Below are 21,316 nucleotides of genomic sequence, written 5' to 3'. Positions count from 1 at the left end.
ATGGGATGGGTTTGGTAGGTTGGGTTGGGATGGGTTTGGTTGGTTGGTTGGGATGGTTTCTGTAGGTTGGGTTGGGATGGGATGGGTTTGGTGGGTTGGGTTTGGTTTGGTTTGGTAGGTTGGGATGGGTTTGGTAGGTTGGGTTGGGATGGGTTTGGTTGGTTGGGTTGGGATGGGTTTGGTAGGTTGGGATGGGTTTGGTGGGTTGGGTTAGGTTTGGTAGGTTGGGATGGGTTTGGTAGGTTGGGTTGGGATGGGTTTGGTTGGTTGGGTTGGGATGGGTTTGGTAGGTTGGGTTGGGATGGGATGAGTTTGGTGTGATGGGTTTGGTTTGGTAGGTTGGGTCGGGATGGGTTTGGTAGGTTGGGATGGGATGGGTTTGGTTTGGTAGGTTGTGTTGGGATGGGTTTGGTATGTTTGGTTGTGTTTGGTTGGTTGTGTTGGGATGGTTTGTTTGGGTTGGTTGGCTGGGTTGTGTTGGTTTGGGTGGGTTCAGTTAGTTATGGGTTGGGTTGGTTTGGGTGGGTTCAGTTAGTTATGGGTTGGGTTGGTTTGGGTGGGTTCAGTTAGTTATGTGTTGGGTTGGTTTGGGTGGGTTCAGTTAGTTATGGGTCGGGTTGGTTTGGGTGGGTTCAGTTAGTTATGGGTTGGGTTTGTTTGGGTGGGTTCAGTTAGTTATGGGTTGGTTTGGGTGGGTTCAGTTAGTTATGGTTTGGTTTGGGTGGGTTCAGTTAGTTATGGTTTGGGTTGGTTTGGGGTATGTTTGTATTTGTATTTATTGTGGATCCCCATTCGTTCCTGCCAAGACAGCGGCTACTCTTCCTGGGGTTTATTATGGATCCCCATTAGTTCCTGCCAAAGCAGCAGCTACTCTTCCTGGGGTTTATTATGGATCCCCATTTGTTCCTGCCAAGACAGCAGCTACTCTTCCTGGGGTTTATTATGGATCCCCATTAGTTCCTGCCAAGACAGCAGCTACTCTTCCTGGGGTTTATTATGGATCCCCATTCGTTCCTGCCAAGACAGCGGCTACTCTTCCTGGGGTTTATTATGGATCCCCATTAGTTCCTGCCAAAGCAGCAGCTACTCTTCCTGGGGTTTATTATGGATCCCCATTTGTTCCTGCCAAGACAGCAGCTACTCTTCCTGGGGTTTATTAGGGATCCCCATTAGTTCCTGCCAAAGCAGCAGCTACTCTTCCTGGGGTTTATTATGGATCCCCATTAGTTCCTGCCAAGGCAGCAGCTACTCTTCCTGGGGTTTATTAGGGATCCCCATTAGTTCCTGCCAAAGCAGCAGCTACTCTTCCTGGGGTCCAGCAAAGATTAAGACAGTAATATACAGTTAAACATTAAAATACATTTTACAACAGATTTCACAACACATTAAGTGTGTGTCCTCAGGCCACCACTCTACTACTACTCACAGTCCAGGTGTACGTGGTGTGTGTCTGTATAGTGTGTATGTTGTGTGTGTATTGTGTATAATGTGTGCGTATAGTGTGTATACTGTATTGTGTGTTTATAGTGTGTACAAGATGTGTGTATAATGTGTATGTTATGTGTGTGTGTTATGTGTGTTTGTATTTCTTTGTACCTGTGTGTGTATACTGCATTGTGTGTCTATAGTGTGTACAGGCTGTGTGTATAGTGTGTATGTTATGTGTGTGTGTGTTATGTGTGTTTGTATTTCTTTATTTGTACCTGTGTGTGTGTATAGTGTGTGTGTTTTGTGTGTGTGCATACTGTATTGTGTGTTTATAGTGTGTACAGGCTGTGTGTGTGTGTGTGTAGTGTGTATGTTGTGTGTGTGTTATGTGTGTTTGTATTTCTTCGTACCTGTGTGTGTGTGTATACTGTAGTATGTGTTTATAGTGTGTACAGGCTGTGTGTACAGGCTGTGTGTACAGGCTGTGTGTATAGTGTGTGTGTATGTTATGTGTGTGTTTGTATTTCTTTGTTTGTACCTGTGTGTGTGTGTGTAGTGTGTATGTTATGTGTGTGTGTGTTATGTGTGTTTGTATTTCTTTGTTTGTACCTGTGTGTGTGTGTGTGTAGTGTGTATGTTATGTGTGTGTGTGTTATGTGTGTTTGTATTTCTTTGTTTGTACCTGTGTGTGTGTGTGTGTAGTGTGTATGTTGTGTGTGTGTTATTTGTGTATGAAGTCACTACTTTTTCTGGAGGTTTAATTGGAGCTTCAACACTTGGGTTGGGATGGGTTTGGTAGGTTGTGTTGGGTTGGGTTGGGTTGGGATAGGATAGGTTTTGTAGGTTGGGTTGTGTTGTGTTGGGATGGGATGGGTTTGGTGGGATGGGATGGTTTTGGTAGGTTGGGTTGTGTTGGGATGGGATGGGTTTGGTAGGTTGGTAGGTTGGGATGTGTTGGGATGGGTTTGGTAGGTTGGGATGGGTTTGGTAGGTTGTGTTGGGATGGGTTTGGTAGGTTGGGTTGTGTTGGGATGGGATGGGTTTGGTAGGTTGGTAGGTTGGGTTGTGTTGGGATGGGTTTGGTAGGTTGGTAGGTTGGAATGTGTTGGGATGGGATGGGTTTGGTAGGTTGGTAGGTTGGGTTGTGTTGGGATGGGATGGGTTTGGTTTGGTAGGTTGGTAGGTTGGAATGTGTTGGGATGGGTTTGGTAGGTTGGGTTGGGATGGGATGGGATGGGTTTGGTAGGTTGTGTTGGGATGGGTTTGGTAGGTTGGTAGGTTGTTGGGTTGTGTTGGGTCAACTGGGTTTGGTTGGTTTGGGATGGGGTTGAGGAGTGGTTAAGGGACTGAACAAAAATATAAATGCAACATGTAAAGTGTTGGTCCCATGTTTCATAAGCTGAAGCTATTCTCTCTCCCTGTCTCTCTCTCTCTCTCGCTCTCTCTCTCCCTCTCATTCTCCCCTCTCTCCTTCCCCCCTCATTCTCCCTCCCCAACTCTTCCCCTGCTCTCTCTCCCCATTGTTCTCCCTCCCTCTCTCCCATCCTCTCTCCCTTCTCTCTCTGCCTCCCCTCTTCCTCCCCTCTCCTCTCTCTCATTGGTAGTTAATTGTGGATTAACAGTGTGTAATGAGAGCTGTCAGCCTGTTCCCGTGGCGATAATGGAGTTCAAAGGTGGATGACATCATATCAACCATAATGGAATTACACACACACATACACACACACATATTAGAGCGCGAGAAAGGGGAGAGAGGAGGGAGGAGCGAGAGGAAGAAGTAAGGGAGAGAGAGATATGGAGAAAGAATACTAAGGCGAGGGGGAGAGAGAGATAGGGGGGAAGGAGAATATCTTTGTAATTAGGAAATTACAGTACCACCAAGACCAGTAGAAAGGTCTGACTAATATCTCTGTCTCTGTCTCTCTCTGTCTATGTCTGTCTCTCTCCCTCTCTTTGCCTCTCTCTCTCTCTCTCTCTCTCTCTCTCTCCACCCTCTCTCTCTCTGTTTCTCTCTCTGTTTCTCTCTCTCTCTGTTTCTCTCTCTCTGTCTGTCTCTGTCTCTCTGTCTGTCCCCCCCCTCTCTCCCCCTCTTTCCCTTTCTCTCTCTGCCTCTCTCTCTCTCTCTCTCTCTCCACCCTCTCTCTGTTTCTCTCTCTGTTTCTCTCTCTCTCTCTCTCTCTCTCTCTCTCTCTCTCTCTCTGTTTCTCTCTCTCTGTCTGTCTCTGTCTCTCTGTCTGTCTCCCCCCCTCTCTCCCCCTCTTTCCCTTTGTCTCTCTCCCCCTCTAGATGTGATAGGAGTGTGTAGGAGTGTGGATGATCTGAGTAGCTTCACCGCTAAGACAGGTAGACAGGAGTATAAAAGAGACATTCACCTGGTGGATACCAGTGGCAAGGCGGTCGCAGTCACACTGTGGGGCGAGCAGGTAAGACCATACACACACAAGGAGTACAAACACAAACCCTAACACACACACACACACACTAACGCACATGCTAACACATACACACACAAGCACACACAAGGAGTACACACACAGACACACAATAGCACACACACACAAGGAGTTCACACACAGACACACACAGGCACACACACACACACACACGGTAACACACATATACACACACCCAAGGAGTACACACATAGACACACAAACACTAACACACGCACAAGGAGTACACACACAGACACATATTAGTACACACACACACAAGGAGTACACACGCACACAAGGAGTACACACACAGACACACACTAGCACACACACACACAAGGAGTACACACACACACACGGTAACACACACAGTATACATATGCACATACACTCAAGTGGCAAGATGTTACAGTCACACTGTCTCTGTCTCCTGGGATGGATCTGCCGTTAAACACAAAATAATGCAGAGTATGAGGTAATTCATCTGTCTGTCTGTCTGTCTGTCTGTCTGTCTGTCTGTCTGTCTGTTATGGGGTGTTTATTCGGTTTTCTGAGATGTAAAATCAGATTTGATCAATTGAACCACTCAACTTTCAGGAATTCAAAGGAGTCTCAGATTACACCCAGAATGTAAAAATATCTGGAAGGTACATGTGTGTGTGTGTATACATGGGTGTGTGTGTATACATGGGTGTGTGTGGGTATGTGCCTGTGTGTACGCTCTTGCTCATGTGTGTGTGTTATTGCGTTGTTCTTCAGCCTCTCTCTCCTCTCTCTCCAGGCAGAGATGTTTGATGGTTCAGCCCAGCCTATAGTAGCTGTTAAAAGAGCTCGCCTGTCAGACTTTGGAGGCCAGTCTGTCTCTGCGATCTTCAGCTCCGCTGTCATGGTCAACCCTGACATACCTGAGGCCCATAGGCTGAGGAGATGGTGAGTGACGATACGTACGCTCATAGAGATGCACACATATTCATGAAGATACATGCTTGCACACTCACACATATTCATGAAGATACATGCTTGCACACTCACACATATTCTTAGAAAACATCAAATAGACACACTGAAACTCCTGTATTATAGTCCCATCTGTCACGTGCAGAAGAGAGAGATTGACTTTAAAAAAAACTTTAAAACTTTATTGATCTTGGAAAGTCAGTTAATGAACAAATTTCTATTTACAAGGACAGCCTACACTGACCAAACCCGGACGACGCTGGGCCAATTGTGCACCACCCTATGGGACTTCCAATCACAGCCGGTTGTGATACAGCCCATGATTGAACTAGGGTCTATAGTGATGCCTCAAGCACTGAGATGCTGTGCCACTCGGGAGCCTCATAATACTGGTACTCAGTCAGAATTAAGAGAGAGATTTTTAATTTCACTCTTGTTTATTTCACTTAGCAATTTAAACATACACTGAGTTTACAAAACATTAAGAACACCTGCTCTTTCCATGACATAGACTAACCAGGTCAACTTGACACAACTGTGGGAAGCATTGGAGTCAAAATGGGCCAGCATTCCTGTGAAACTCTTTGGACACCTTGTAGAGTCCATCCCGCTGACGAATTGAGGCTGTTCTGAGGGCAAAGGAGGGTGCAACTCAATATTGGTTGTGGAAAGGTACTGTTTTGTGTAGCACAGAGAATTTTTGACCAACCTTAGCTTGGTGATGCTGTCTTTGTCCTTTATTCGGGGAAACAGGAGTCTCATAAAATGTCTGTGTCCAGTTACAGGGGGTCAGTTTGAATTTAGAAAATGCTCCTTGATTTAAAAAAATTAATAATTCTACATGAATGTAAACCCATCATCTTGTCTATTTCAAGTCTTCGCTCATTCTCTCTCATGGAGAGGGAGCGAGAGAGAGAGAGAGAATTCATTTCGGCCTAACTGTGTTTCACAAATAGTGTTGTACATCAGCCGGGGTTCCCGTGGCGATGCAGTGCATTATGGGATTGTTTGGACCTAGCGGCGAGGCTGAGTTGTTGCATAATGTAACAGATAACTCTTAATGAATGTAAACTTAATGAATATTTGAGTCACTGATTAGATACAGCGTTACTGGGCTACAATAACACTGACAAGTGGGTAGATGGATAACGATATGGGTGGGTGGATGGATGGATAGACAGAATAACTGACAAATGGGTGACCAGACAAACAGGTCCCATGTAAGTTCAGTTGGTAGAGCGTGGCGTTTGCAAGGTTCGATCCCCACGGGAATTATGAAAAAATGTGTGCACTCACTACTGAAAGTCGCTGTGGATAGGAGTGTCTGCCAAATGACTAAAATGTAAATGTGCATAGATGAACACACAGATCAAATAACATTTTATTTGTCACATGCGTCGAGTATAACAGGTGTAGCCCTTACCGACAATGCAGTTGAAGAAATAGACTTATTTACAAAATAAACTAAAGTAAAAAATACAATTAAAAAGCAACAAAATAAGGGCCTCCCGGGTGTCGCATAGCTGTGCCACCAGAGACCCTGGGTTCGAGCCCAGGCTCTGTCGCAGCCGGCTGCGACCGGGAGGTCCATTGGGCGACGCACAATTGGCCTAGCATCGTCCGGGTTAGGGAATCGCGCACTAGCGACTCCTGTGGCGGGCCGGGCGCAGTGCGCATTGACCAGGTCGCTAAGTGTACGGTGTTTCCTCCGACACATTGGTGCGGCTGGCTTCCGGGTTGGATGCGCGCTGCGTTAAGAAGCAGTGCGGCTTGGTTGTGTTGTATTTCGGAGGACGCGTGACTCTCGACCTTCGTCTCTCCCAAGTCTGTACGGGAGTTGTAGCGATGAGACAAGACAGTAACTACTAACAATTGGATACCATGAAATTGGGATGGTTAAAGTTACACAATAAAATAACATTAACAAGGCTATATACAGGGGTACCGGTACCGAGTCAATGTGCGGTGGCACAGGTTAGTCGAGGTAATTTGTACATGTAGGTAAGGGTAGTGTCATGAACAAAGATATGATCAAGAGCCTCACGTATAGTATATTGTTTGGTCATAGTGCTGCCACAGAATGAATTGTGAGCAAGGCCTCAAAAAATCTTTATATACCAGAGCTGTGAGAAGTTCTATATATTATTGAAATAATGTTGCGATTGTTTGTGACCAACCTTGTGGTTCCCGTGGGGGAAAGATTCCAGTAGGGAAAGGTTGCCATAGAAGCCAAGAAGGGGAGTGAGGTTTGTGTGTTTGTGTGTGTGCTCAAACACACATGCATGTGGGGGTCTGGGAGAGGAATTGTTTCCATCTGATGAATGGGCATGTGCCTGAACTCTGGAACACACTCATTCTAGTCTCACCCATTCATTTCACATGACCGGTCATTTTTGACCGGGAACACCTCAGGTGTATAAAGTTATAGAAACCACCCAAAATGTAATGAAAATCATCAAAATGTATTTTGTGTTGACAAATTCATGGAACATTATGACAATCAGATTAAATGAACTACATTTTTCAAAAAGAAAACTTGTAAATCTGTCCAATTTGACCAGAACACAGCAGGAGGGTTAAAACATGTTGGTATTACAGACTTTGACAGCGAGAGGTTGAAAATGTCAGTGAAGACACTTGCCAGTTGTTCAGTGCATGCTCACAGTACACAACCTGGTATTCCGTCTGGCCCTGCGTCCTTTTGAATGTTGACCTTTTTAAAGGTCTTACTCACATCGGCTGCGAAGAGCTAAATCACACAGTGTTCCGGAACAGCTGGTGCTCTCATGCATGTTTCAGTGGTTTTTTGCCTCGAAGCCAGCATAAAACTAGTTTAGCTCATCTGGTAGGCTTGTGTCACTGGGCAGCTCTCCGTTGTGTTTTCTGTGATGGTTTGCAAGCCCTGCCACATCCGACAAGCGTCAGAGCCGGTGTAGTACGAATCGACCCTGTATTGACACTCGCCTGTTTGATGGTTCGTCAGAGGGCATATCGTGATTTCGTATAAGCTTCCGGGTTAGAGTCCCACTCCTTGAAAGCGGCAGCTCTAGCCTTTAGCTCAGTGCGGATGCTGCCTGTAATCCATGGCTTCTGGTTGGGGTATGTACGTACGGTCAGTGTGGTGATGACGTCATTGATGCACTTATTGATGAAGCTAATGACTGATGTGGTGTACTCCTCAATGCCATCGTAGGAATCCTGGAACATATTCCAGTCTGTGCTAGCAAAACAGTCCTGTAGCTTAGCATCTGCTTCATCTGACCACTTTTTTATTTATCTACTCACTGGTGCTTCATGCTTTATTTTTTTCTGGAAAGCAGGAATCAGGAAGATAGAATTATGGTCAGATTTGCCAAATGAAGGGCGAGGGAGAGCTTTGTATGTGTCTCTATGGGTGGAGTAAAGGTGGTCCAGAGTTTTTTTCCCTCTGGCTGCACATTTAACATGCTGATAAAAATTTTGTAAAATGGATTTAAGTTTCCCTGTATTAAGGTCCTCAGCTACTAGGAGCCCCGCCTCTCGGAGAGCGTTTTCTTGTTTGCTCATGGCGGAATACAGCTCAGTCAATGCTGTCTTAGTGCCTCTGACTGTGGTGGTATGTAAACAGCTACAAAGAATACAGATGAAAACTCTCTCGGTAGGTAGTGTGGTCTACAGCTTATCATTAGACCTCAGGCGAGCAATAGCTCGAGACTTCCTTAGATATCGTGCACCAGCTGTTGTAGACAGCCGCCTCTTGTCTTACCAGACGCCTCTGTTCTATCCTGCTGGTACATTGTGTAACCAGCCATCTGTATGTTGATATTATCATCGTTCAGCCATGACTATGTGAAGCATAAGACGTTACAGTTTTTAATGTCCCGTTAGTAGTTTAATCTTCTGCATACCTCATCGATTTTATTCTCCAAAGATAGCACGTTTGCTAGCAGGATGGAGGGAAGTGGGGGTTTATTCGATGGCCTATGAATTCTCTTCACGCAGATCACGGGGATCGGGGTCTGCTCCCGAGGAAGCAGTAAATCCTTTGCGTCGGGCTTGTCAGAGTCATGAAAGGAAAAAAAGGATTCTGCTAGTCCTTCTTGAGTAATCACAGTCCAATGTCTAGAAGTTATTTTCGGTCATAAGAGATGGTAGCGGCAACATTATAAAAAAAAACATTGCAAATAAACAACAACAAAAAACCCAATCGGCTGGTGGTACGTGAAACGTACTTCTTCTCCGGCACCATCTTACGCTGTTAGTTTACGCTGTGAGCAGGAATCAGGAGGATAAAATTATGGTCAGATTTGCCAAATGGAGGGCAGGGGAGAGCTTTGTATGAATCTCTGTGTGTGGAGTAAATGTGCTCTAAATAAATAGATAGCCTTAATAAAGAGATGCTCTACTCGATTATTGTCCAGCCGTGTGGTCCAGTGCTGCAAGGAAAGACCTAGTTAAGCTGCAACTGGCCCAGAACAGTGTGGCACGTTTTGTTCTTAATTGTAATCAGAGGGCTGATGTGGGTTGAATTTGGGTTGAAAATCCCACATTTTTTGCATATTCAATTTACACACAGCTCTCACACACACACTTATCCCACCAGACATACCACCAAGGGTCTTTTCATAGTCCCCAAATCCAGAACAAATTCAAGAAAACGTACAGTATTGCATGGAACTTCCTTCCATCTCATATTGCCCAAATAAACAGCAAACCTGGTTTCAAAAAACAGTTAAAGCAACACTTCTCGGCACAACGCCTCTCCTCTATTTGACCTAGATAGTTTGTGTGTATGCATTGATATGTAGGCCACGTGTGCCTTTTTAAAAATGTATGTAGTTCTGTCCTTGAGCTGTTCTTGTTTAATGATGTTCTGTATTATGTCATTCTGTATTATGTTTCATGTTTTGTGTGGACCCCAGGAAGAGTAGCTGCTGCTTTTGCAACAGCTAATGGGAATCCTAATAAAATACCAAATACCAAAATCTCTTAACGTACAACACCGTAAATAATTCAGGCTATTGTGGAGGCAAAAGGGTGTACAGTACTAGTGTACAGTAAAGTCACATCTGAAAACATGGTCTGTAAAAGTGGTACATGGGACCATAGAAACAGTGTCTGATAAAGAATGATAATGAAATATTACATCCATAGATAATGTAGTGCAATTGGTTCATGTTCCACGATAATTGGTGTCAAAGGATCTCGTTATCCTGAAACGTTCATGATCTAAACATGCAATATTGTTTGTCAGTTTCCATAAAACTATGCATTAAGAGTAATGCATCAGTTACTTTGAAATGAATAGACGGTCATCTCAGATGTAATGTGTGAATTGCATTTTGAAATGGTAATCCTGATGTTAAGTTTTTGCAGATATGATTTAAACAAATGAACAAATTATCTTAGCTTCATGTGTACTGTACCTGTCACGCCCTGACCTGAGATATCTCTGTTTTCTTTATATTTTGGTTAGGTCAGGGTGTGACTAAGGTGGGTATGCTAGTTTTTGTATTGTCTAGGGTTTTTGTATTGTCTAGGGGATTTGAATTGTCTAGGGTTTTTGTATGTTTATGGTGGCCTGATATGGTTCCCAATCAGAGGCAGCTGTTTATCGTTGTCTCTGCTTGGGGATCATATTTAGGTAACCATTTCCCTTTGGTGTTTGTGGGTTCTTGTCTATGTGTAGTTGCCTGTCAGCTTCACGTGTCGTATTGTTATTTTAGTTAGTTTGTTCAGTGTTCATACTTATTATAATAAAGGTACGCATACCACGCTGCACCTTGTTCTGATTCATACGACGAACGTGACAGAAGAACCCCCCAAAAATGGACCAAGCATCGTGTTCAGGAGGACCTGGGAGGAGATCCTGGATGGAGCAGGAGTTTCACCTTCCGAAGGAGGAAATGGAGGCAGCGAAAGCGGAACGGCAATGTTACGAGGAGTTATACCGACGAGATAGGCCACAGAAACCCCAATACTTTTTTGGGGGGAGGGGGGGGGGGGGGCATATGGATCAGTCGGCGGAGCTGAGGAGCGAACCAGAGCCAGTCAGGGAGTCGGATGAGGAGTTCGACGCAAGATTCCGGAGAGAGGTGCTAGCATTGAGAGGGCTACAGAGCGGGCTTGCTGAGGTGCGTGTCATCAGCCCGGTGTCACCTGTACCGGTCCCACGCATCAGGTCTCCAATGCACCTCCACATTCCAGTACGTCCTGTGCCTCCTCTCTGCACTCGCCCTGAAGTGCGTGTCATCAGCCCGTTACCACCTGTACCGGTCCCACGTATCAGACCTCCAAGGCGCCTCCACAGTCCAGTACTTCCTGTTCCTGCTCCTCGCACTCTCCCTGAGGTGCGTGTCCCCTGCCCGGTCCCACCAGTACTGGTCCAACGCATCAGGCCTCCAGTGCGCCTCCACAATCCAGATCTTCCGGCGACAGTTCCCAGTCCAGAGCTTCTGGTGACGTTTCACAGTCTGGAACCTCCCACGACGGTCCAGAGTCCGGAACCTCCAACGACGGTCCACAGTCCAGAACAAAGGCGGAGGGATCAGTGTAAAGAGGGGGGGTGGCGTCCAGAACCAGAGCCGCCACCAAGGGTAGATGCCCACCCAGACCCTCCCCTATAGGTTCATGTTTGCGGCCGGGAGTCCGCACCTTTGGGGGGGTGGTACTGTCACGCCCTGACCTGAAATATCTCTGTTTTCTTTATATTTTGGTTAGGTCAGGGTGTGACTAGGGTGGATACGCTAGTTTTTGTATTGTCTAGGGGTGTTGTATTGTCTAGGGTTTTTGTATGTCTAGGGGTTTTGTAGGTCTAGGTATTTGTATGTTTATGGTGGCCTGATATGGTCCCCAATCAGAGGCAGCTGTTTATCGTTCTCTCTGATTGGGGATCATATTTAGGTAGCCATTTCCCTTTGGTGTTTGTGGGTTCTTGTCTATGTGTAGTTGCCTGCCAGCACTCATTTTGTATAGCGTCACGTGTCGTTTTGTTATTATAATAATAATAAATGTACGTATACCACACTGAGCCTTGGTCCGATTCATACGATGAACGTGCCAGTACCCAAGCGATTGGAAAAAGTGTTAAGAGTTTTGAAAAATGTGCATTTTGATCATCGGTTGTGAGTTTTGTGTCTAGAGTTTTGAGAAATGACATCAAGGTTCTGAAATTATTTCTAGTGATTGTAAAAACCTATATCAGACATTGTGCACCAGCTGTTTTTCACAAATAGACACACACCACCACCACTTGTCTTACCAGACATAGCTGTCCTGTCCTCCCAATGTATGGAAAATCCAGCTAACTGTATATTATCCGTGTTGTCGTTCAGTCACAACTCTATGAAACATAAGATATTACAGTTTGTAACTGTAACCCTTTTTTCTCAAATTCCTGCCTGAATGACGTGCTCAAAGTAAACTGCCTGTAGCTCAGGCCGAAGCCAGGATATGCATATAATTGGTACCATTGGAAAGAAAACACTTTGAAGTTTGTAGAAATGTTAAAAAAATATATAGGAGAATATAACACAATAGATATGGTAGGAGAAAATCCAAAGAAAAAACAACCAGAATTTTTTTGTTGTTGAGAGACCATCCTCTTAGAAATGCAAGAGAACGGTCAAATTGAAAATCAGCTCCCTGGATGCAATTCCTATGGCTTCCACAGGGTGTCAGCAGTCTATGTTCAAGGTTTCCGGCTTCAAAACCAATAAGAAATTACAGTTTTAGTAGAAGGACACAGTCTTGGAAATTAGTGTTTGCTCGCGCCATGAAGACATTAAGCACCTGCTTAAATCGGTTTCCTGTTGAACATACATCTTTCTGAAAGAAATATTATAGTTTGATTACATTTTAGGGTATCTGATGAGTAAATAGAAACATATTTTGACTAGTTGAAAAAAAAGTTTAGGGGATTTTCGGATTCCTTTCTCTGTAAATTTAACTTGTAATGGCTGCAACACCCCTATTGGGATAAGTGTCATCAACAACCGCTGAATAGCATAGCGCTACATACAATAAATATTACTATAAATATTTATATTCATGAAATCACAAGTGCAATATAGGAAAACACATTTTAGCCTTTTGTTAATCCACCTGTCGTGTCAGATTTTGAAATGATGCTTTACAGCGAAAGCAATCCAAGCGTTTGTGTGAGTTTATCGATCGCTCGACAAAACATTAAGTACACTTAGCATCAGGTAACTTGGTCACGAAAATCTGAAAAGCAATCAAATTAATTGTTTACCTTTGATCTTCGGATATTTTCACTCACGAGACTCCCAGTTACACAACAAATGTTCCTTTTGTTCCATAAAGATTATTTTTATATCCAAAATAACTCAGTTTGTTTGTCGCGTTATGTTCAGAAATCCACAGGAAAGAGCGGTCACGACAACGTAGACGAAAATTCCAAATAGTTTCCATAATGTCCACAGAAACATGTCAAACATTTTTTATAATCAAGCCTCAGGTTGTTTTTAAAATATGTAATCGATAATATATCAACCGCAAATGTCTTTCACAGTAGGAGAGGGAAAAGCAATACCTATCCAAACTCTGTTGCGCGAGCAAAACTCATGTGACCACTTGACGCGATGTTATCGTTCTGGCTAATTTTTCAAAATAAAAGCCTGAAACTATGTCTGAAGACTGACACCTTGAGGAAGCGATAGGAAAAGGAATCTGGTTCATATTCCTTCAAATCCAGCAAAGGGAGGCTATGGAACATGGAGTTTTCAAAATAGAAGCCAATTCCTGTTTTGATTTTCCTCAGGGTTTCGCCTGCAATATCAGTTCTGTTATACTCACAGACAATATTTTGACCGTTTTGGAAACTTTAGAGTGTTTTCTATCCAATACTAATAATAATATGCATATATTAGCGACTGAGGAGCTGGCCGTTTACAATGGGCACCTTTTCATCCAAGCTACTCAATACTACCCCTGCAGCCATATGAAGTTAAACGAGTGGATTACTCAAATCGATGGCGCCAACTAAACTGACTTTTTGAAAAGAAGGATTTTATCTAACAAAACGACACTACATGTGATAGCTGGGACCCTTTGGATGACAAATCAGAGGAAGATTTTCAAAAAGTAAGTGAATATTTAATCTTTATATGTGAATGTATGAAATCTGTGCCAGTGGAAAAAATATTTTGACGTGGGGAGTCGTCCTCAAACAATCGCATGGCATGTTTTCGCTGCAATAGCTACTGTAAATACGATAGTGCAGTTAGATTAACAAGAATTTAAGCTTTCAACTCATATAAGACATACATGTACATAAATGTTTACAATCCATAATATTTAGGATTATTTATTTGAATTGCGCGCCCTCCAGTTTCACCGGAAGTTGATGTCCAGAAGCTCTTTTCAGTCATAAGAGACGGTGGCAGAAACATTGTTTACAAAATAAGTTACAAACAATCAGAAAAAAAAAATTGGTTAGGAGCCAGTAAAGTGTCATCCCATCCCCTCCGGAACCGTTGTCCAAGCACACACACACACACACACACCCACACACACACACATACACACATACACACACACACACATGCAGGCACTTACACACACACACATACACATACACACTCAGAGAGGAGTGTTATTGATGTGTTGTAATTACTTTGCTGTTCAGGGATCATTAGATATGTCCTCAACACGCTCTGTTTATGTTTCTCATTTACCCCAATTATCCCTCTCTCCTCTCTGTTTCTCTCTCCTTCTCTCTCTCCCTCTCTCTCCCTCCCACTCGCTCTGATCTCTCTCTGTTCCTCTCTCTCTCAAATCAAATCTAATTGTATTTATCACATGCGCCGAATTCAACAGTGAAATGCTAACTTACAACCCTTTAACTAACAATGTTAAGTGTTAAGTACATTTTTAAAAATAAATATAACAATATAACAACAATATAATAATTCAACAGCAGCAGTAAAGTGACAATAGCGAGAGTCCCCTTCTCTCTCTCTCTCTCAATTGAATTGAATTCAATTTTAATTCAAGAGGCTTTATTGGCATGGGAAACAAATGTTAACATCACCAAAGCATGTGAAGTAGAGATCTCTCTCTATTTCTCTCTGCTTCTCTCTCTCTCTTTTCTCCTTCTGTTTCTCTCTCTCTTTCTTTCCTCTGTCTCTGTTTTCTCGCTTTCCCTTTCACGCTCTCTAAATTCTAACGTAAGTCTCTGTGATTTTCTTCCTGTGTGTGTGTGTGTAGGTATGATCAGGAAGGTCATGCTCTGGACGGCCAATCACTGACCGAATTGAGGCCTGCAGGAGGCGGAGCCAACACTTGCTGGAAAACACTCAGCGACGTCAAGACTGAACAACTGGGACAAGGAGACGAGGTGCACACAAACACACTCATACACACACAGACACACACACAGAGCACACAAACACACTCATACACACAGACACACACACAGAGCACACAAACACACTCATACACACACAGACACACACACAGAGCACACAAACACACTCATACACACACAGACACACACACAGAGCACACAAACACACTCATACACACACAGACACACACACACAGAGCACACAAACACACTCATACACACAGACACACACACAGAGCACACAAACACACACATACACACACAGACACACCCACACAGAGCACACAAACACACTCATACACACACAGACACACACACACAGAGCACACACACACACACACACACACACACACACACACACACACACAGAGCACACAAACACACTCATACACACACAGACACACACAGAGCACACAAACACACTCGTACTCACACAGACACACACACACACACTCAGAGCATGCAAACACACACAGACACACACACAGAGCACACAAACACACTCGTACTCACACAGACACACACACACACACACACACACTCAGAGCATGCAAACACACACAGACAACACACACACACACACACACACACACACACACACACACACACAGAGCACGCAAACACACTCATACAAACAGCACACAAAAACAGCACACACAGACACACACATTAGTTCATGTTGAATGAGTTGCTTCACTATGTATCAGCATGTTAACTTTTCCCTGAACTTGAGATACACCCAGAACTCAGAATTTAGCCTAAATAATGCATCAATGCCAGTGGGGGATGTTTTGCATGAATTTGAGTTACACATGCAGATCTCAAGTTAGGACTGTCCCTTCCTCAACATCTATGAATAGTATCATCATAGCATGATGGTGTGTCACTCCAAACTTTCAAACTGCTGAATTAAATGAATATAATCAGCTTAACGTTTTGGGAGGGGGGAGGGGGAAGCCGTAAGCAATTTTTTATTCATTTTAGTTTCTAATAAAAAGTTCTAATTACAGGGCTGACACAGAGGAAGAGCCTAGGGGGCTGTACTAACTCCTATAGTGATGGAGAGAGGAGGGAGAAGGAGAGCGAGAGAGGAGAAATTGAAGCAGAGAAAGAATAAACCTTATGTCAAGAAGAAAGGAAATGAGGCCACTTGTAAAGAAAGAAGGAACAACTGAAGGAGAGAGAAAGAGAGGTGGAGTAGAGAGAGATTGTATTGTTGAAAGACCGGAAAGTGAGTGAAAAAGGAAGGAGAGATGGAGATTAGGGAGAGAGCAGACAGGTAATTAATAGAAGACCAGACACTTCCTTCCTCTCCTCTGTCTGTCTCTGTCTCTGTCTCTGTCTCTGTCTCTGTCTCTCTCTCTCTCTCTCTCTCTCTCTCTCTGTCTCTCTCTCTCTCTCTCTCTCTCTCTCTCTCTCTCTCTCTCTCTCTCTCTCTCTCTCTCTCTGTCTCCCTCTCTGTCTCTCCCTCTCTGTCTCTGTCTCTCTGTCTCTGTCTCTGTCTCTCTGTCTCCCTCCCTCTCTGTCTCCCTCTCTGTCTCTCTCTCTCTCTCTCTGTCTCCCTCTCTGTCTCTGTCTCTGTCTCTCTCTGTCTCTCTGTCTCTGTCTCCCTGTCTCTCTGTCTCTCTCTCTCTCTCTCTCTCTCTCTCCCTTTCTGTATCTCTCTCTCTCTCTCTATCTCACTCTCTCTCTCTCTCTCTCTCTCTCTCTCTCTGTCTCCCTCTCTGTCTCCCTCTCTGTCTCCCTCTCTGTCTCCCTCTCTGTCTCTCTCTCTGTCTCTGTCTCTTTCTCTGTCTCTCAATTCAATTCAAGGGGCTTTATTGGCATGGGATACATGTGTTAACATTGCCAAAGCAAGTGAGGTAGATAATATATAAAGTGAAATAAAAAATAAAAATTAACAGTAAACATTACACATACAGAAGTTTCAAAACAATAAAGACATTACAAATGTCATATTATATATATACAGTGTTTTAACAATGTACAAATGGTTAAAGGACACAAGATAAAATAAATAAGCATAAATATGGGTTGTATTTACAATGGTGTTTTGCTGCTGTGATGGCACACTGTGGAATTTCACCCAGTAGATATGGGAGTTTATCAAAATTTGATTTGTTTTCGATTTTTTTGTGGATCTGTGTAATCTGAGGGAAACATGTCTCTCTAATATGATCATACATTGGACAGGAGGTTAGGAAGTGCAGCTCAGTTTCCACCTCATTTTGTGGGCAGTGAGCACACACCCTGTCTTCTCTTGAGAGCCATGTCTGCCTACGGCGGCCTTTCTCAATAGCAAGGCTATGCTCACTGAGTCTGTACATAGTCAAAGCTTTCCCTAATTTTGGGTCAGTCACAGTGGTCAGGTATTCTGCCACTGTGTACTCTCTGTTTAGGGCCGCTGTGTACTCTCTGTCTCTCTCCGTGTCTCTCTCTGTCTCCCTCTCTGTCTCTCTGTCTCTCTCTGTCTCTCTCTCTCTCTCTCTGTTTGTCTCTCTCTGTCTGTCTGTCGCTCTCTCTCTGTCTGTCTGTGTCTCTGTCTCTCTCTCTCTCTGTCTCTCTCTCTTTCTATCTCTGTCTTTCTCTAGCTCTCTCTCTCGCCCTTCAGTGAATGTATAGGGTTGGGAAGGTTGTTCATCACACACAGCAGTAGTACACCCACATTGACACACGGCCAGATACGTACAAACACACACAGCAGCTGGAAAATAGGGGAATTCCAATTACAGGGTTTTACTTACAAATAATCAAATTCAGCATTCTGCTTTCATCCAAAACACTCTACCCCCAAGGTTACAGTGTGTCTTGACTGTGTGTGTGTGTGTGTGTGTGTGTGTGTGTGTGTGTGTGTATTTTTTTTATTGACAGTTACAGCAGAGCTCTTGACAAGTTAGACAGCTGAGGTAGTAGCCTATGATTAAAACAGGAAGCTATTTCATCTAACATCTACAGGAAATACATGATTGATATTTTGATGTGCAACCTGTTATGAGACGTACTTTTGGTTCTTCAGAGAATTTGCCCACATCTTTGTTCATAATGGCCAATAGGCTATAGTATTCACCAGCTGAGGATGTAGGAGCTCAAAACACTTAGCTAGATTGCTAACTCTAAACATGATATTGTTGCTAGGTAACCATGTAGGCTAATAGATTAATTTATCAGTAAATAAAGGCTAACGTCCCATAAAAACGTTCCACTTTTAGGCCTAGGCTATTTGATGTAGGCCTATTCACTGCAAATGGCGCGCTTCGCTTGACTCCACTGTGCAGGTGCATCAAAACCGTATCAACTACGATCTACTCTGGTTGTAAAGTCGTGCCATTAAGTCCATACACAAGAGGGGCGAAACGCATGATATACTCACAGAAAGCTGTCATCCTGCTCTCGGTAACCGGAACAACAGTAGTTGCTTTGAAGACGGTGTTTTGCTTGTGCTTCTCAGAATTCATCTCTCCCTCCACTGTGTGCACAGGGAGTAAGAGTCAGCAGCCAACCAGGACAGGAAGATACTTTCATTGCAGGAATCAACATGAAGCATAGGCTATTACTGTTGACCAGGGCTCTCCAACCCTGTTCCTGGAGAGATGCCCCCCTGTAGGTTTTAACTCCAACCAAGTTCCTGGAGAGATGCCCCCCTGTAGGTTTTAACTCCAACCCTGTTCCTGGAGAGAAACCCTCCTGTAGGTTTTAACTCCAACACTGTTCCTGGAGAGATGCCCTCCTGTAGGTTTTAACTCCAACCCTGTTCCTGGAGAGAAACCCTCCTGTAGGTTTTAACTCCAACCCTGTTCCTGGAGAGATGCCCTCCTGTAGGTTTTAACTCCAATCCTGTTCCTGGAGAGATGCCCTCCTGTAGGTTTTAACTCCAATCCTGTTCCTGGAGAGATATCCTCCTGTAGGTTTTAACCCCAACCCTGTTCCTGGAGAGATATCCTCCTGTAGGTTTTAACTCCAACCCCGTTCCTGGAGAGATATCCTCCTGTAGGTTTTAACTCCAACCCTGTTCCTGGAGAGATATCCTCTTGTAGGTTTTAACTCCAACCCTGTTCCTGGAGAGATATCCTCCTGTAGGTTTTAACTCCAACCCTGTTCCTGGAGAGATATCCTCTTGTAGGTTTTAACTCCAACCCTGTTCCTGGAGAGATATCCTCCTGTAGGTTTTAACCCCAACCCTGTTCCTGGAGAGATATCCTCTTGTAGGTTTTAACTCCAACCCTGTTCCTGGAGAGATATCCTCTTGTAGGTTTTAACTCCAACCCTGTTCCTGGAGAGATATCCTCCTGTAGGTTTTAACCCCAACCCTGTTCCTGGAGAGATATCCTCCTGTAGGTTTTAACTCCAACCCCGTTCCTGGAGAGATATCCTCCTGTAGGTTTTAACTCCAACCCTGTTCCCGGAGAGATATCCTCTTGTAGGTTTTAACTCCAACCCTGTTCCTGGAGAGATATCCTCCTGTAGGTTTTAACTCCAACCCTGTTCCTGGAGAGATATCCTCTTGTAGGTTTTAACTCCAACCCTGTTCCTGGAGAGATATCCTCCTGTAGGTTTTAACTCCAATCCTGTTCCTGGAGAGATATCCTCTTGTAGGTTTTAACTCCAACCCTGTTCCCGGAGAGATATCCTCCTGTAGGTTTTAACTCCAACCCAAGTCTAGCACACCTGATGCTAATAATTAGCATGGTTGACAAACTGAATAAGATTAGTTAGGTTGGAATTAAAACCTATAAAAACTAAAGAAACACACAAAAATAACCAAATTAATCAAAATGCCTCGGTAAGACGAAGGCGTTCTCAGTGTCGGTAATTTTGGGTGTATCGTCCCAGCTCTAGTGTTTATCTGCGTGTGTGTGTGTGTGTGTGTGTGTGTGTGTGTGTGTGTATGTTTTCCTTGGTGGTTTCCAGGTTAAGGCTCCCTGAGGGACTATGTACACTGAGAACTACAGAAAGAGAGCAGGCCAGAGAGGAAGAAAGGGAAAGAGGGAGGGACTCTGTACACTGAGAACTACAGAAAGAGAGCAGATCAGAGAGGACGAAAGGGAAAGGGGGAGGGACTCTGTACACTGAGAACTACAGAAAGAGAGCAGGCCAGAGAGGAAGAAAGGGAAAGGGGGAGGGAGGTAAAAAAGGAGAAAGCTACAAAGGGGGATTAAGGTAGATAGTCATCTAACCTCAGCTTCAAAATCTATCCATCTCTCAAACTCTCAATTTCTCTCTCCCTCTGTCCCATATCATATTCTCAACCTCTCTTATTCTGTTATTTCCTGCTCTGACATTCTTTCATTCCAACCTACCAATTCTGAGATTCCAACATCATAAATTTCTACCATTACGTAATTCTAAATCAGAGTTCTGGGAGCGTGATGACTCCAGGAAGACAGAGGGTGGTGGGAGGAGTTGAATCAGAGTTCTGGGAGCGTGATGACTCCAGGAAGACAGAGGGTGGTGGGAGGAGTTGAATCAGAGTTCTGGGAGCGTGATGACTCCAGGAAGACAGAGGGTGGTGGGAGGAGTTGAATCAGAGTTCTGGGAGCGTGATGACTCCAGGAAGACAGAGGGTGGTGGGAGGAGTTGAATCAGAGTTCTGGGAGCGTGATGACTCCAGGAAGACAGAGGGTGGTGGGAGGAGTTGAATCAGAGTTCTGGGAGCCTGATGACTCCAGGAAGACAGAGGGTGGTGGGAGGAGTTGAATCAGAGTTCTGGGAGCGTGATGACTCCAGGAAGACAGAGGGTGGTGGGAGGAGTTGAATCAGAGTTCTGGGAGCGTGATGACTCCAGGAAGACAGAGGGTGGTGGGAGGAGTGAGATCAGTTCTGGGAGCCTGATGACTCCAGGAAGACAGAGGGTGGTGGGAGGAGTGAGATCAGAGTTCTGGGAGCGTGATGACTCCAGGGTAGAGTGGAAGACAGAGGGTAGAGTGGTTTGGGAGGTCGGCAAAGCTGGGGGGGAATGCCACTAATTAGACTTTTGTCGTTAACTCTCTCGTTAGTCTCATTAGGGTTCTGGGAAAGAGCAGAGATGTCTGGGGATGTGTCCCAAATATCATCCTATTTCCTATATAGTTTTCTTCTTTGACCAGGGCCCTATTTGACGCCCTATTGGGACAGGGTGTATATAAATGGGGTCATTTTGGATACAACCCGG

At 44.3% G+C, this 21,316-nt stretch overlaps 1 protein-coding gene across 1 annotated transcript in view; it reads left to right on the top strand.

Annotated features, from left to right (window-relative positions):
* LOC110509458 (replication protein A 70 kDa DNA-binding subunit) overlaps positions 1–21,316 on the top strand; it is a 77,621-nt gene that overhangs the window by 37,899 nt on the left and 18,406 nt on the right. The window contains exons 10-12 of the mRNA XM_036967940.1: positions 3,715–3,851; positions 4,645–4,793; positions 15,030–15,159. Of these exons, the coding sequence (XP_036823835.1) occupies positions 3,715–3,851; positions 4,645–4,793; positions 15,030–15,159 (416 nt within the window). The remainder of the gene's footprint in view (positions 1–3,714; positions 3,852–4,644; positions 4,794–15,029; positions 15,160–21,316) is intronic.

The sequence above is a fragment of the Oncorhynchus mykiss genome, chromosome Y (assembly GCF_013265735.2).
Source record: "Oncorhynchus mykiss isolate Arlee chromosome Y, USDA_OmykA_1.1, whole genome shotgun sequence".
Classification (NCBI taxonomy): Eukaryota; Metazoa; Chordata; class Actinopteri; order Salmoniformes; family Salmonidae; genus Oncorhynchus; species Oncorhynchus mykiss.
This window is presented reverse-complemented; position numbering and strand designations above follow the sequence as displayed.